Source organism: Anabas testudineus, chromosome 17, assembly GCF_900324465.2.
Source record: "Anabas testudineus chromosome 17, fAnaTes1.2, whole genome shotgun sequence".
NCBI lineage: Eukaryota > Metazoa > Chordata > Actinopteri > Anabantiformes > Anabantidae > Anabas > Anabas testudineus.
The window spans coordinates 10366211-10382359 of record NC_046626.1 but is presented as its reverse complement, the minus strand read 5'-3'; the positions used below and the strand labels follow the sequence as shown (position 1 = coordinate 10382359).

Below are 16149 nucleotides of genomic sequence, written 5' to 3'. Positions count from 1 at the left end.
CATGTCAGACTGCTCTCTCACACTGGTTGACAAGGACTTGTATGTTGATGCACCTTGAGAGGAAACCTGCTCACTTGATGACATGTCTTTGTACCGAAACGCCATCTGGTTTTTGAATGGGATCCAACAATACACAAGGTCAGTACCCAGCACTACTTTGAGGTTTTATGATCTTCAGTGTGAAGCCAAAGGAAGACATGCTGCTCAGTGTGCACTAGATTCTGCTTATCGACTGTTTGTACACAGGACTTGAGGGATTCTTGTATTCCTGCATGTATTTCAGGTCATTTATTCAGGCCTGTAAGATGCTAACCAGAGGAATATAAAGGTCTGATCACTGTATGACACACATCACCACACAAACTGGCCTTTATGTTCAATTACAATAGTTCCATTGACAGCTGATCTGTCTTGAGGATGACATGCACGTCACCTGATTCAACACTGGAGAAGGAAAAACATTGTAGATCGTCAATCTTGTGACTTTGTCTCAAATTAAAAAAGAAAAATCAATTTTCCTCTCTTTAGTCTGAGACGAGCATTGATTAGTTTATTTTCTGTGTGCTTTCAGGAAGGGGTACGAGGCAGCATGTAAAGACTTTGACCCCCAGGACTTGGATGTTTCTGTTGTGGGAAGGTCCTTTATGATCACTGGAGCCAACAGTGGAATTGGCAAAGCGACAGCCTTGGCTATAGCCAAGAAAGGTACATGCTGGACAATCGTGCACTTTAAATTACTTCAAAATAAAGTCACATTTTTATTATTTATTTTAATTTGTATGTTTTGTTCCAGGTGGAACAGTCCACATGGTTTGTAGGAACAAAGACAAAGCAGAAGAGGCCCGAGCAGACATTGTCAATCAGTCTGGAAATACAGTGAGTGTTGTTTGTCCAGAGACACGTGACAAAAAGTTGGAAAGAGTGACAAATCCCACAGCTAGTGGCAAAAAGACAATTCATCTGTCTGTTGTAGGAGGTGTACATCCATGTCGTGGACATGTCAGAAACTCGGAAAGTCTGGGAGTTTGCGGAGGCCTTTAAGAAGGAGTATCCATCTTTGAATGTGTTGGTAGGTACCAGCAGTCTGTGTTAAACATCATCAACATCCTAGGTTTTTTAATCACAGCTGTTTGACTTTTCACGGCAGATAAATAATGCTGGGTGCATGGTGCACAAGAGAGAGGTGAACACCGAGGGGCTGGAGAAGAACTTTGCCACCAACACAATGGGTGAGATGTGATCCCGAGGGTTTCATTGTGCTATGTAGACATCAGTCTAAAATTCAAGGCTAAAGCTTTTATCCATATCAAAAGGGGTGTACGTCATTACCGAGAGCCTCATACCACTTATACAGAAGAGTCGGGATCCAAGAGTGGTATGAACACACAGACGCGCGCTCACAGAGCGCTCGTTTGCATCATGTCAACAGCATAATGTCACAATTGTCTCCTCTGTGGTGGCTGTTGTCTGAGCACACTGTGGCTCTTTTCTCACTGCCTGTTAGATCACTGTGTCCTCTGGGGGCATGCTGGTCCAGAAACTCCAAGCTGACGACTTACAGTCAAAGAGGGGCTATTTTGATGGTGTCATGGTCTACGCCCAGAACAAGGTAGGAGAGGAAGCTTCGGTCTAGATTAGGAGGACGGCGTCTTAACATTTAGATCTGGATTTGTTTGAGGAATCGCCTGTACGTGGTAACTACATCTGCCACGCTAGATTTGGTTTTATATTAGAGAAACAAAATAGAAGTGTGTTGGAGACGGAGGTGAGAGAGAGAACAGCATGTTGTTTCTTTACAGAGACAGCAGGTGGTGCTGACACAGCAGTGGGCCAAAGCCAACCCTGTCATTCACTTTTCTGTGATGCACCCAGGATGGGTTGATACACCAGGTACTGACTTGTTCTGCAAAGGGCCTAAAGGCTCAGTAACCTTCTTACCACTGTTTTTCTTCTCTATTACAAAACGTGTTTAGACTACAGAAATCACCATTTTTCACTAAGCGTAACCTGTGGAAGCAATAATTTTAACTTTTATTTACATTTAATAGAAACTAATAACAAATTAATTTCACACTGTATCTAAATGTGAACCAACTTAACAGTAAATGTGTTAAATATTTGCATACTGTAGTTACAGTGATTAGTTTATCTACATTTCTGTAACTATCTTTTGTAATTATTAGAGATAATAGAGTAATGGACCACTGAGTGTGAATGAAAACACATTTTGTCTTATATAATAAAGACAGCAGTGGTTTTTGTTAGTAGCATGAACGACACACACCTGATTCTCTTTCCCGCTTCCAGCCGTTTCGACGTCAATGCCTCAGTTTCACCAGATGATGGGCGAGAGACTGCGCAGTGTAGACCAAGGCGCCGACACTGTGGCATGGTTAGCCTTGTCTAGAGCCGCTGCCAGGACGCGCAGCGGCCAGTTCTTCCAAGGTGAGCAGCATGAAACCTGACAGGCTCCTCCACAGTCACACAGAGACATGGTCTTCTCATCTTTTTGCTTGTTCTTCCCAGATAAAATTTCGCATCACTATCATCTGCTTCCATTTGCTCTGATAGATTGTTTGTGTTGCAGATCGGAAGCCTGTTCCTACCCACCTGCCTCTGGCCTGGACTCACAGCTCCCCTGAAGAGATTCAGAGTTTTATGACCCAGCTGGAATCTCTGGCCAGAGCTATTCATTCGAAGCCTGATGAGGAGGTTAAAGATCTCCCAGGCCCTTCCACACCTCAATTTGTCTAAACTTGTCATTAGTAACATGACATCAAATTCTAGAAAAATGCATTTGACATTTTTAGTCCTGTGTTCTCTCATCACACTACACATTTATTTCAATACAGCTTTTAGGACCTGATTTCACCTGTGAGGACCTGTATGAGCTAGTCTGCTTTTGCATTGTATAGTTCACAAATTACTGTTAAAGACTAAGTAAATGATTTTATATTAATTTTATCAATAGTTACTGAATGCATATGAAATGTGTTTTGTCAATATGATTTGCATATGTTTGATGTCTGACTTGTAGCTCACACGTGTGGTTTTTGGGGTGTGTTCAAACTGAAATTCATTTCTATGCACCCCTGAATACATCTCCTCCTGTATGGCACCTCAAAATTCCTCAAAATTATTAACTTGCATTAAACTTTACACATTAAAAGCAAAACATTAAAAGCCACGACTAAAACTCAAAACTTTGCTTCTTATGACAGTGAGAAAAAATAATGATGAGAATGATTCAAGACCTCCGACCAGGACAAAATGTTTTCATACTGATATGAAGAGACAAATATCGGGGATGAACAAAGTATTTATCTGAAAAACTACAGAGCATCAATACTCATTGTTTTTATTTATTTTTTTGTTTTTTAACAATCCACGTATGCTGTTTAATAATTTTATTATTTTTTACAGTATTGAAACAAAAAAATAATGTGGTGCATTCACATTTTTCCCAAGGGATTTGTTGCAAGTTTGATCTCTACAAGGGTAAAACAGTGAAAAGCTTGAAGCTGGATCCATCCATGTTAAAACTCACAGGGATTAGGAAGACTGGGCCTGATTTCAAAGTCATCTAGGAGATCTGATAGATATTTTTTTTTTTCTGTGCCAACAATTTATTTCCCATTTCTGAGTGTGTGTTTTTGTGAGGGACGGCGAATCAGGTTTCCAGAATTTGTCTTTAAAAGAAACTTCCAGTCCATGCGTAACAACAGTCCAAAGAAAACAACCAAATCCTACTCCCCGATCCAGTCTTTATCTCCTCTCATCTGCAGCGCCATCATCTATGCGACGTAGGTGTACACTTTACGATCTTCGGGTGTCCTCGCCAAGTATTCTCTTTCTATTAGTCCTTCTATACGCTTTTTGATTACCACAGGGCTGGGAAGAAAACGTGCTCGGAGCTGCTGAGTCACCTGAAGACACAGTCACAACATTTAAGAACACTGCAATGTAGTAAATGTTTGAAGTAAAAGGTGGACATCAATGTTCCTTACCTCTGCCACCAACACGTTGTGCTGCATCTTCTTCCTCGACTTCATGATTCGGACAATGGCGGCCTCAATCTCGTGCTTCCTGTCATCATCCACTTTCTGCCGTGTCTCTTTTCTTTCGGGGTCGGACTCCCCCTGTTTAGCAGCAACTGGGGGTGCAGAACACAAATACAACATGAAGTTTAGGAGTCCCACCCTACTTCTAGCTCAGCCTCTGTAATGTAACATAACTGGATGCTCATGCATTTAAAAAATCTAGTTGAAAAACAGAAATAAATCTGGCCTGAAGTGAGTCCTCTACTGCGATGTACACCAACCTGTCTGTATTTTGACCCTGTGCAGTTTGGAAGTAAACTGATCATTGACTGTAAACACATGGCCGTTCTCAATCTCCTTGGACTTTGGCTCCTTGGTGAGAACTCTCTGTGTGGGCTTCCCACACGCCAAAGACTGCAGCGCTCGCACTAACTCACGCTCAGGAATATCCGTCTCCTGCTGGATTTCCTGTAGATGGGGACAGAAGGCGGTGTTATAAAAAACGTATTATTATAAAACGCCTTCACTTACAGTTGTGTGCAAATGAACAAGAAAAGCTTCTAAAGAAAATCTATGCAGACAAAGGTGCTTCACTGCATCCCCACCTCAAAAGTGCACTTTTCTCTGTTGTTGAAGAGCATGAGGATGGTCATTTGAAAGGTCGAGACCTGCAGTATGTGCTTCCGGGTGTTAGAGCCCGTCACCTGGGCACCTCCTACACCCACTTCTGAACCATCCTCCTTGAGATATTGTCCAAAAGACAGTTAACTGAGACTTCAATAGAATATCAATAATAATATCAATGATGTTATAATAAATTATAATGTTTACTTGAAGAAAACCTTTTGCTTCCCAACTTTAAAAACTAAATTTGCATTTTTTTTTAAATGGTTATTTGTGTACCTTTTTAACAGCTCCATAGAAAGTTGCATTTAGGTCAGCCCCACCCATGTGGTGTTGCAGTGTGAGCTGTCTACCACTGTGCTTAGCGAGGTAAAACCTGGAAAATAAAAGCCAAGACAAAACAACACTGAGACTCCTAAATGTATGTATAGGAAAACATGGGTACACTGAGTAAATTTAAGATCATCACCTCCTAAAGACCTCAAAGGCATGTCTAGGAGCAGGTGGGATGGTACATTTAGGTGTTGCTGACTGTGTAGGCCAGTAGCCAGTAGTGAGGACTCTCACTGTGAGGTCCACACCACTTAGAGATGCCTGAAAGAGAAGCACTTTTGTTTTTGAGAAATTACTTCAATATGCATTTTGACTAAGGAACAGTAGCTATGATTTACTTCTGCTAACCTTCTCAAATACTAATGACTCAGCTACTTCCTTTAAGTGCCGTGTGAAATCTTTTTTTCTTTAGATCACAAATTTTCACTTTAAAAATTACCTCAGGCCGAACATGCTGATTTTTAAATGTGCTTTTAAAAAAAAAACAAAAAAAAAACAGGTGTTTTTTGTTTTTCTAAAACAGTATCTGCATGTCTTACCGACGTGGTTTGTATGTGTTGCCTGAATTCATCCATGGTAGTGTTGGAGATGCTCATGTCTCTGAACATCCCTTCCAGTTTTGAGGTGAACTGACAGCCACATTCTGTCTATAAAGAAAAAAGACACAGAGTTATGGATTGAAACTGTCTGAATTCACACAAGAAGAAGGACACAGAAACAGAGAGGGACATGAGGAAGAGTTCAAAGCATTTGCATAAACATCTATATCTAAAAACCTTCTCATTCTTTTACCTTGAGTTTAGAGATCATGTTCTTCTCTGAGTCATCAGAAACACTCTTGTTGCTGAGCAGTCTGCGGCCCAGATGCTGCTTGTAGTACCTTTCAAATACATCCTTTTCCTGCATAAACCTGAACAAAACCATGGCCTTGTCAAGGATTGACTCAACCTCCTGTTCTGTCAACTGGTTAAACAAGACGGGAAGAAAAGGAATGAGTGTATAAGAGATGAAAAACAAACCAATTTCTTGCACAGCATAAACATGTTTAAATATTTGCAGATTGAAAGAGAATTTGAACAAGGGAACATACCCCTTTGACTCCCTTTTTGAGCTTATCATCAATAAAGAGGGATAGATATTCAGGGGAGCGGGAGTTGAGGTTGAGGAAATACTCAAAGTCTCCAGCTATGGTTTGTTTGAAGAGTCTGTCGTTGTTGAAGGACTCGAGGAGGAAACGGTCAAATCGTGTTTTCAGGTCCAACAGGCCCTGATGAGGAGGGAATTTCAACGAGATGATACGTTTAATGCCAACACGTTTCTCTCACATTCAAAATTGAAGCAGGGTTGAGATATAAAGCTGTGTTTCTGGAACCAGCATACCTGGATATAATCAACAGGGTTCTTGCCCTCTCCTTCTTCTGAGACCAGAGCTTTTCCTTGTTCCCTCAAGTAAGAGCTCATACACTCGCACATTGTTTTGAGGCCATTTGGCACACGGCTGAACAGCTTGTACATGCATGCCAGGTCTGAGGGAAATACAGTGGGAAAACAAAGATTTAGGAAAATTAACAAAACAAAAGACAGGCGACAAAATTGAATTTAAATTTCAAATTACAGTCAGAATTAAAGGCAGAGACAAACATCAATGATGTATTGCTTTTACCTTCTGTCTTGCCATTCTTGAGCATGTGAACCAAGCCTGAGTTCTCCATCTCTACAATCGTCTTCATGTGTTTAGAAATGAGCTCCCTCTCCACCACTTTGACAATAGGCTCCTCCGTAGTCTTGTCTAAGCAGTGCATAACCCGCTCAATTTCTTCGTTGATTCTGGCCTCTACCTTCTTTATGTAGACACTGGCACTGTTTTCTGCAAGGAACTTTTGGCTTTCCATCTGACAAGAACAGATGGTGTGAGTTGTTGTATTACTAAGATTTTCAGCGGTTGTAAAAACACAGACAGACAAAGAGCCTATCACAACCTCACCTGGAAGAATTCAGCTGACATATCTAAGAAAGGGCCTTCAAAGTCCTCCTCATATACAGACCTGCCGTCCAGGCCCAGAATCATTAGCATTTGGCAGGCATTTCTGATGGCTCCCCTGCAATGATGGAAAGCTAAAGTTAAAACATAACTTTAAAAAGGTTAGCTAGTAAACTTGTTATACGTCACCTCATTTTCTAATTCAACATTTCTGCAAGCATTTTGAAACAGGCTTGTATTTAGACTAATACTTCACATCAAGCAGTGAGGTAGCACTACTACAGCTTACCTGTCGACAACCTCTCCCTTCCTCTCCCGAGCAATCATGTCCAGTAACGTCTGTCGTAGATGATCTCGAATGCAACCGTAGCGCACAACCTGGTCCCTGAATATGATGAGGCCGAGGTTGTACACATTTTCCACATTGTTTTGTTGAACATAGACTCGATCCTGGTATCAAAGAGGCGAGAATGGGGGAAAAATCTGACTCAGTTACATTCATACACATATGAAACAGATAACGGGTGAAAAATACTGTGTACTTTGAACATGTGATGCATTCAAGTATGAATTTTAAGTATTCTTTATTCTAGTCATTGTGAAAATACAATAAAAAAATCATGTGATTCAAAGTGGTACAAGGATATGACGTGTGCTTCCAAAAGACATAAATATTCAAGCAGGATGTGGGTGATAAAATATTGATACAGTCACTCTGTAGCAAGACTTCCCATTACAAATGTTGGTCCAGACAATCTTAGGCACTACTGAATTACAAGAGGTGTTTTTTGCCAGACAACAAACTTTAGAGTATAATCTGATTGGCATAGCTATTTTTTTTAAATGTGTATAAGAGTGCTAACTTTTAGCCCTGCCAACTTCCAACAACTAATTTATGAGCTTATGGGCTTTGGCGTTCTAATGGCTGTTTTTTTCTTCATTAGAGTAATGAATGACTTTGCATTTATTAGATTATATTATTATAAAAAAACACAGCAGGGAACAGGGTGTTAACAACAGCAGGCAGTGAATGTAGTAGGTAAAGAGAAAGCCAACTGTTCAGGGTAAAGCCAGGACAGGATAAAGGAGAGCCTAGAACAAAAGGACACCAGGGGAGCTGTGTAGTTCCTGCTAGCTGTGCCATTGTTCAGCCTCCTCTTGTGTCTATCTCAAGAGCTCTCACATACACACACACATACACACACACACACCTGCACAAACATTTTGGACTTGCTGCCGAAGCTGCTAAAGTAAATCAACTATTCTTGCCAGATTTCCAACAAAACAAATAAATGCAGCAACAGAGGCTCATTGTTAGGCTCGCAAAAACACAGCACTTTACAATCAAAGTCCAGAACAGGATGTAGGTGAAAGTTGGCTACAGTTTTCCACAAAAACAGCCTACCTACCATGTACATGAGGATGTCTCTGATCATAACCATGGCAGTTTGATGGTCATTCCAAGCCTGATTCAGTGTTTGCAGAAAGTTATTATTTAGGGAGTTGAGGACATCTTCCCGTACCTGAGAATAGAAACATATTACACACCCTTAAAATAACGTGACCTAGTAGTACTCTTGTTTTTTCTTTGCTCAGATGTGACAGAGCTATTACTGTGTAGTGTGACATACTGTTGAAAAAAGTCCTGCATTAGAGAAGAATATGCTTTTTTACTTTGTTGATGAGATGCTCAGTGACGACCTCCCTCAGGCCCGTGTAGAGTTTCTCTCCGTGCTTGTGAAGCACCATTGTGTAGGCGTTCCTGTACAGCTCCTCAAAGCTCAGTCCACTGTTGTTCTTCCTCTGGATCTCCTGGATGGCATTCTTTAGAAGGTCCCAGATGTTGTTCACATACTTCTCATCCATTGTCATCTAGAGATGGACAGAGCTTGTGTTTACTTAAAAAGGTCAGTTCCTCATTATTTCATCAGGTTGGAGGTAAATGGTGACAGTAAGGTCAAGAATTACATTTCAAAATAAATTGAATATATAATTAATTATCATTATGCCCTTTTCTCTGTGATGCAATGCAGGTGACATCACATCAGTATGGTGTATGCAATATTATGGCATACCAACAAACCACCACTACCACTGATATGAACAATTGTGTGGCAGAAACTTTAAGATTAATATTAAACTAATCACATAGCAAGGAGAAAGTTAGATTCCGCCATACATGATATTATCTAGGCTACAACTCAGTCACAACATGTGTTGTGTAATATGAGTGCATGAAGACCTGAGCTAAATCTGTATAATCCCAAACACCCACAAACTACTGAGTGTCCTTAAAGGTACAGTATGTAAGTTATTTTTTTCTTTAGTTGAAAGCTTATCTTAATGTAGAGAGCCGCTGTTAAAAGCTTCTGTGACCCATACTCATTTACTCTTTTTATACAGAAACCTTGTCATATTAGACAGCATTACATTACATTACAAGAAGCCTTTGCCTACAGTCAATGTTAAAACACTGCATCTTTAACACTCTTTGAAGATTTGGAACACCCTACTACAATTATGAGTAATAATGTCCTCTGTAACCACCCAAAGAGAGCCAATTCTGTTGGACTTTAATTGCTAATTATTGCAAGGTAAATAGGCAGTGCATAGTAGAGCATGGAAAGCAAGAGCTGGGTGTAGTGGGTTGATTTTGAATGTCATACCACTACTAAGTTTATTCCCCAAGTTTGCACGTTGTAGCTTCAGCACAGAAATAAAATGTTAATTCAGGTCAGTAAACAAACATGACATGACATAATTTTCAGCAGATACTCTTGAGTTGAGAGTGCAGAATGTGTATCAGGAGAGATAGTTGTACTAGTGCATCACTAGAGAAAAGTAATACTAGTTTAACAGGATAACAACTCTTTAAAACCAGTTATTAGTCTATTAGAAGCTTTCCTATGCAAGATGGTCATGTCACAAAAGCTACATGAAATACAAAAATAATCATTAATAATAATTAATCCCTGAATTTGTTTACATTACTACAAGGCTATGACCAGCTGGTAGGGGCTTTGTTGTGGTCTAAACTATATGGTCTTGCACTTGAATGTAAGCTCAACATCTGAGAAAGGATTAACGTTCACTGTGTTCACTCTTTCATCTGCTCACTGACTCACTCTGTCAGACACCCACTCATAAACCTGCAGATCTTGCTGAAGAAAACACATTTGTCTACGTTTTCACACCAACTACCCCAATGAATAGCAAGAGGGAATGGAGGAGTTTTAGCAGACTGCATATCCCATAACTCGATACCTTCTTAATGCAGATTAACCGATGATGTAAATATAAAATTTGGACCGCTGATCAGCGGGTGCTGACAAATCCATTAGCTAGGCTATCACAGCAGAGCTAACAACGTCAACAACACACACTGCTAGTAAGATAGTACGATAGGCCATGCTTATTGTAGTCTCCTATTAGGTTAAAGTTGCACTTGCCCTCAAGTTAACACTACATGATATTGTAATTGCCAACTGTAACCGACCAAGCCAAATGCGTACAGCAACTTAGCTAACGTAGTCAGCTAACTAACATTTAGGCCTGCTACTTAGCTAGCTTAGCTACTATCTGCTAGTCTCTCACTGGAGAAGTTTCCTTGCATATGCTAACTACCAACATTAGCTAATGTCAAACGGCGATTGTATTTTCAAACCAAGAATCCATCTAATACAGAATAGACTGTGCTAATAACGCTGTTAATGTACTTTAGGTCATATTTCAAGCTAACAGCTGTGTTCACTTGACAATGACAGTTTTTTTCTGGTTTGATTAGCTAGCTCTCTAGGCAGTTGCTAGCATAAAGACCTGTCAGCCCGGTAACGTTACTCGAGTGTGATAGTTAGCGTCTCGGTGCCTGCAGAGCCCGTAAATACTTACAGGGAAGGCTCGTATCCTCATCTTGGTGTCCTTCTTGGTGCCGCCTTTGAGGTTGGACATGATTAGTTAAAACGACTTTCGTTCCCAAGTTGACTTAAAGACTACATGAAAGGCAGCTTCTAGTTCGCTTTCTACGCCAGGAAAGCGGCAGGGAAACTCCGTGACCTCCCGTTGAGGGATTTTAAAGGTTGGTGTGTTGTGTTGTTGTCACTCGCTCCTCTCAGTGGATCTTGGCTAATGTTAGCTTGGATGCAGTGATGGCGGACGGCTGTCCTCCACTGCGCAACACCGAAATCTCGCGAGAGTAAAGTCCCAAACACCAACAGGTGTAATCCACAGGTCGTTACTAGCTGTTCATCTATAATCACCGGGTATGTGGGTGTTATGATCCATTTCTACAAAGATGTTGTGAGTATTTAAGAACTGCTCGAACAATACTGACAAGAAAAAAAAAACATAGTCTGAAAAGCAATACTTTATTCTGTGTCTCTGCTGCATTCCTTTGCTTCAACTTCATGTAAATTGTCGCTGTTTTAGTCCATGCGGGTCATTATCACATGATATCAGCTGATAACTAGTGTAGCTACTTTTTTTTTTTTTTTTTTTTGTGAAAGCATACACCAACACCATTCAATGAGATGTTTTTTCAAAACATAAAAAATAAAATTCAACATCAGATTGGCTGTGTTAAGTGTGACCATACTAATAATTGTTCTATTTCCCAGTCCTCCTCTCAGTCTGATGATTGACCAGCGACTGGAAGACTGAATATCTCCTCACGGTCATGACGACACTCTCTGAACAAGAGCAAGAGAAAACAGAACATAACGACACACAGGTGAGTCCACACACCTATGAAAAGACACTAGCATTAAGAAGTTTACATTTAAAATCAATTAAGCTATGATAATTAGGGAAAAACTGCGGTATCTCATCAGTAAACCGAGAAGCAAAACACAAAATTATGAATCGCACACGCCCTTTTATATTTTACAGATTTTTCTGAACTTATACTATAATTTTGCTTCTATTCTATAACTAGGCGGTTTTTCTGCACATAATACTAATAATAGACTAGTGGGTTTTGGATTGTACCTCTGCATCCTGTTGTCATGATGGGAACGGTGGCATTTTTCCGGAGATTTGGTCCAGCTCTCCTCCTCAGCCCCATGTTCTCCAACTCCAACTTTCTGATTTCCCAGCGCATTGCGCTGATCACCTGGATCAGCCTGTGATCGCTGTCCATGGTACTGAGCGCAAACACTTCCAACCTGCGTGTCTCACACAGACATCCAACCCACCACAGGACCCCGTCAGACCTGTAACACAGTAAAACACAGTGTGCCACTGCACATATCATTTTTTTTTTTCAAGTTGATTTCAAAGCCCTACTCTGGGTCAACAAATAAATTAGAATCCAATCAAAAGCAGCAATTAAGTCTATCAATGGACTGTTGATAGTCGGGTTACATGATGGGGACAGTGTTATTTTCTTCCTAGTGATTTGATGCCTTCCACTTTCCCTCCTCCTGTTAAATATTCATTTACTCTGTCAACATTTAGCAACAATAGATACTTGGGGGAGACTTAGTCTGTGGTCTACAGGTGTGTTAAGGTGAAAAAATAAAGTTAATCAGTGTGGCTGGAATGCATAAAGATGATTATAGAAGTCATTTACATATGTCTAACATATTTTTGTTTTATTACTAAACCTTCCCATTCTGCTATTTGTTTAGCATTTGAGCGACTTGACCTCTATTCCCACACCACAGCCTGGTGCACAGCATTCAGATGATTGCTGTATCTACAGCTTTATGTTTGCGTGTGTATGCATACTTGTTTAATATGTTAGAATGTACAGTGAAAACAGCAGTGCATCAGCGGTACAGTGTTTAAAGGAAACAATGAGAGTCAGTGAGTGTGTTTCGGTGTTGCTCTGCTGCTCTCTAGTGTTTAGTTATCACATCTTCATCCAGACAGAAATGCATAGTTTCACTGACAAATAGCACCTGTGTCTATAGCTACAAATATGGTGAAACAATAGCAGATGCACCGAATTGATGTACAAATCATCTTCTTTTGATGCTCATAATGGCTGTGGGACTGTAGACCTGTAGATAGCCAATAAACACCATGTTGCACACATGCAATGATGACCACGTTATGTACGAGGCTACCTGTACCTGCAGGACTTATCCACTATGTTTTCATCTGTACCATTCTTTTCTTGAAATCTTCTTCCGCTATTGCTTCTGGGGAATATTTAGAAGGTGAAGCTAGACCACCCATCACAATGCTTAGCAGCAGAAAATTAGTCAGTTAGAAAATATTCTAGAAAAGGTTTTGGTGAATTGCATGAAAAGAGAAATGCAGATCATTGCCTTTTATAGGTATATACTCTCTGTTATTGATGATGGCGGCATGTGACCTGTGGTTTTGATACAGGAAGTCATAGAGTTACAACCCTCATGCATGTATTAAGAAATGGAGGATGATCCACTTTGTAAATGCAGCATGTCAGTTGTATTTCTATCTATCTGAGCAAACTGTATTTCCTGGGTAAATGACACATTTATCCTGCAGAAACATGTATAAATGTGTAGTGTTTGTTACTGTGTTTGTGTCTGTGAACTCGTCACTGAGTTGGTCCATACCTTTGCTTGTTGACATTGCAAACAGATCTCTGTGACACACATTTGAGTAGCCAAGTAAAGTAGCATTATATCAAGTCGTCTGTTTACCAGTGTCGTGCTTTGACATCACATTACATACTCAAAGTTCCTCCCATTCCACAGTGTGGTGCGTAAGCTGTTTGTCTCCTGATAACAACCCTCTCAGCAACTGAGAGATACAGTTCACATGCTGCTGTAGACACAGCTAACATTAGGATGCTGGCCGCATATGTGAAAGAAATGCATTGTGATTGTGGAAATCAAGACTGTTTAAAAATGATGATAAATTAACTGTACGCACTTAAACTCATCATTTCCAACCACAATTTAAAAAATCAATATTTACTACATCATATCAAAGATGCCCAGCAGGTGGCGTTTGCTGCAGTGTTAGTCTAACTAAATTAGGCCTGATGTAGGCAAGCTTCACTCCATGTGCAGGCACATGACAGTCTGCAGCAGCAGGGTAAGCCCAAAGGACAACAGTATAAAGTGGTGCATTTGATGCAGAGGTAATTGATTTTTTTTTTTTTGCAAGTGATTACAGAGGCAGAATTTAATACACTGCTTTTGATTTCAGCCCTTTTCATCACTGCTACTTGCTTTGCAAACGGGACACCAGAGGGTCACGGCAAATGCAGCTCCCCTCAGAATTCCGCACTCATCATTTTAGCCAAGTTGCTATTGACCTGGCGCCAACACCACAAAACAGGACAAGTAATTTAATTTGCCACTGCTGCCGACCTTGAGGCAGGAAATGTAGGCTACTGGAATTCCAGGGAGGCTTGAAGAAAACATCCTGGGAGCTGAGAGAGGGGTCAGGCTGTTCTACATGTAGCATCACACAGTCTTGTTACCTCTACAGGAATACTTTTGCCCTTCACTTAGAGATTGAAGAGATTTGTCTGTTCTTGTTTTAAAGGCAGTGGGGGACTCTCTGTGTTCTAGTGTAATTGTGTTATCAATTATTTAATTTAGGTTTAACTCACTGTTAGTCATAATTAGTTAGTCATATTATCATTATTCTGTATATAACTCCTCAATAACATTATAATCAAATAATGCACGCTCCCTTAGACAAGATAACGATTTTTAAAGGCTAATACTATCTATACCCTTTTCGGAGTATATTTCACAATATGTGACCTTTCTCTAAGAAACAAACACAGTATGTAGTTATAGTCGGGAACTGACACTACATCATAGCATTAAATAATAACTCGCTAAAGCAGTCAGTAAAAAGACACTATTGCTCTAACTGAAGGCAGAATGTGAACCTACATAAGCTGCATATGTCATACACTGGGATAAGATCATGACTCACTCGTATATCACACTGAAGTCTAAAGAGTGTCACCTCCCCATGTAAGAAGTGCTAAATGAAACAAATAGCATAGGGAGGCAGGAGAAATGTAGGACACATCCCTGTTTATTATGTGATACATACCAATGATGTCTCATAGTACATCAGTCATGTTTACATACCTGAGGAAATATGTCATAAGGAATGAAATGTTGATACATACAGGCATCTCTGCTGATAAGATCAGATACCTTAACAACTGATTGTACTTCGAAAGGACATGCAGCAAGTTAAAAAGTGACACACTCACTGGTCTTTCAACATCAGCTTTGTCGATGTGTAACTGTACAGCCACTTTGTCACTGTGACTTGTGACCACAATGACGATGATGTGACATTATAAATTCTCAAATCCTTTAAGTAAAACTAGTGTTCTATTATTTTGTTACACGTCAGCAATGTGTTAACACAAACACATAACTCAATCCCATCTCTCATCACCCAGAGAGAACAAATGCACACGTCCTCTTCCAGCCATGTGATGTGATGTGATCTGGTCGTAATTGCAGCCATAACTTGTTGCCCTATTGAGGTGATAACTTAAGTCACCACGGTGAAAATATCTTGGGTTAGAATTCAATATTGGTCGTAAAATCTAAATATAAGGCCCTGGTGACTAAGTTGTTTCACAGAGTGCTGTGGTAGCTGTTTGGCAAAAACACACACAGCATAATAAGGCTTGAAAGTGGATCCCCACCTGCTTACACAAGAGCTTCTGCTGTTAAGATTATTAATGTAATATGTTGCAACCATTTTCATGAATCAACTTGAAAGGCCTTTATAAATGTTGTGCTATGTGTGCTTGTCTCCTAGAATGCTAGTATTTCAAAGAGAGACCTGTAGGATTTCCAGCCAAGCTGCACCATCTTTAATGACATAGCTCATAGCCACAGCCCCACTCAACAGCCTTCATTATGACTCAGTAATCACAGACTGCATTTGTCTTTCTTCTCCCCTCTACTTTATCTGTCTTTCAATCTGTAAACCTATAGACCTCTGTCTCTCTCCCACTCTGTTTGTCTTCCCCCGAGCCAGACGAATCCAGTAGTGAGCAAGAGAGAAAGTGTTTGTTGACTTTTCGGCACAGACTGGTGCTCTGTAGGGGAGCAGTCTGTTATTTATGGCTCAGGGTCTTATGTGATTGGCTGAAGAGAGATATAATTATGTCTGGCACTCAGCTTAGCTAGTTTTAGAATTACAAAAGGTGCCATGTTGACTTCATTGGTTGCTCGGTTACTAAGTGGAGGG

At 40.3% G+C, this 16149-nt stretch overlaps 2 protein-coding genes across 3 annotated transcripts; one reads left to right on the top strand and one right to left on the bottom strand.

Moving 5' to 3' along the window:
• The first annotated feature begins 28 nt into the window (after nt 1-28).
• LOC113172156 (dehydrogenase/reductase SDR family member 12-like) lies at nt 29-2893 on the top strand. Its single transcript, XM_026375000.1, has 10 exons — nt 29-138; nt 572-705; nt 794-876; nt 974-1069; nt 1148-1229; nt 1314-1375; nt 1505-1609; nt 1800-1890; nt 2308-2445; nt 2588-2893. Exons 1-10 carry the CDS (start codon nt 83-85, stop codon nt 2752-2754), a joined length of 1014 nt encoding a protein of 337 aa, XP_026230785.1. The 5' UTR covers nt 29-82; the 3' UTR covers nt 2755-2893.
• Nucleotides 2894-3664: 771 nt separating this feature from the next.
• LOC113172323 (cullin-3-like) lies at nt 3665-11160 on the bottom strand. 2 transcript variants are annotated; one of them, XM_026375246.2, is made up of 16 exons: nt 10867-11160; nt 8653-8850; nt 8388-8501; nt 7268-7428; nt 6982-7096; nt 6661-6889; nt 6378-6523; nt 6088-6264; nt 5790-5960; nt 5537-5644; nt 5134-5258; nt 4944-5040; nt 4646-4780; nt 4322-4508; nt 4008-4153; nt 3665-3926 (listed from the first exon to the last, which is right to left on the bottom strand). In XM_026375246.2, exons 1-16 carry the CDS (start codon nt 10924-10926, stop codon nt 3795-3797), a joined length of 2301 nt encoding a protein of 766 aa, XP_026231031.1. In that variant the 5' UTR covers nt 10927-11160; the 3' UTR covers nt 3665-3794. The 2 variants fall into 2 exon arrangements, with proteins under 2 accessions (XP_026231031.1, XP_026231032.1); XM_026375247.2 differs by having other exon boundaries at nt 4646-4777.
• Between the last annotated feature and the right edge of the window lie 4989 nt (nt 11161-16149).

Bases quoted from the DNA above. Each gene is read 5' to 3' on its own strand.
- LOC113172156 (XM_026375000.1), top strand. From the start codon at position 83: ATGTCTTTGTACCGAAACGCCATCTGGTTTTTGAATGGGATCCAACAA. The intron at 1,610-1,799 runs GTAGGAGAGGAA...GTTTCTTTACAG, and splicing joins TGGTCTACGCCCAGAACAAG to AGACAGCAGGTGGTGCTGAC. The intron at 1,891-2,307 runs GTACTGACTTGT...TCCCGCTTCCAG, and splicing joins AGGATGGGTTGATACACCAG to CCGTTTCGACGTCAATGCCT.
- LOC113172323 (XM_026375246.2), bottom strand. From the start codon at position 10,926: ATGTCCAACCTCAAAGGCGGCACCAAGAAGGACACCAAGATGAGGATA. The intron at 6,265-6,377 runs GTATGCTGGTTC...CCTCCTCATCAG, and splicing joins ACCCTGTTGATTATATCCAG to GGCCTGTTGGACCTGAAAAC. The intron at 3,927-4,007 runs GTAAGGAACATT...CTGTGTCTTCAG, and splicing joins ACAACGTGTTGGTGGCAGAG to GTGACTCAGCAGCTCCGAGC.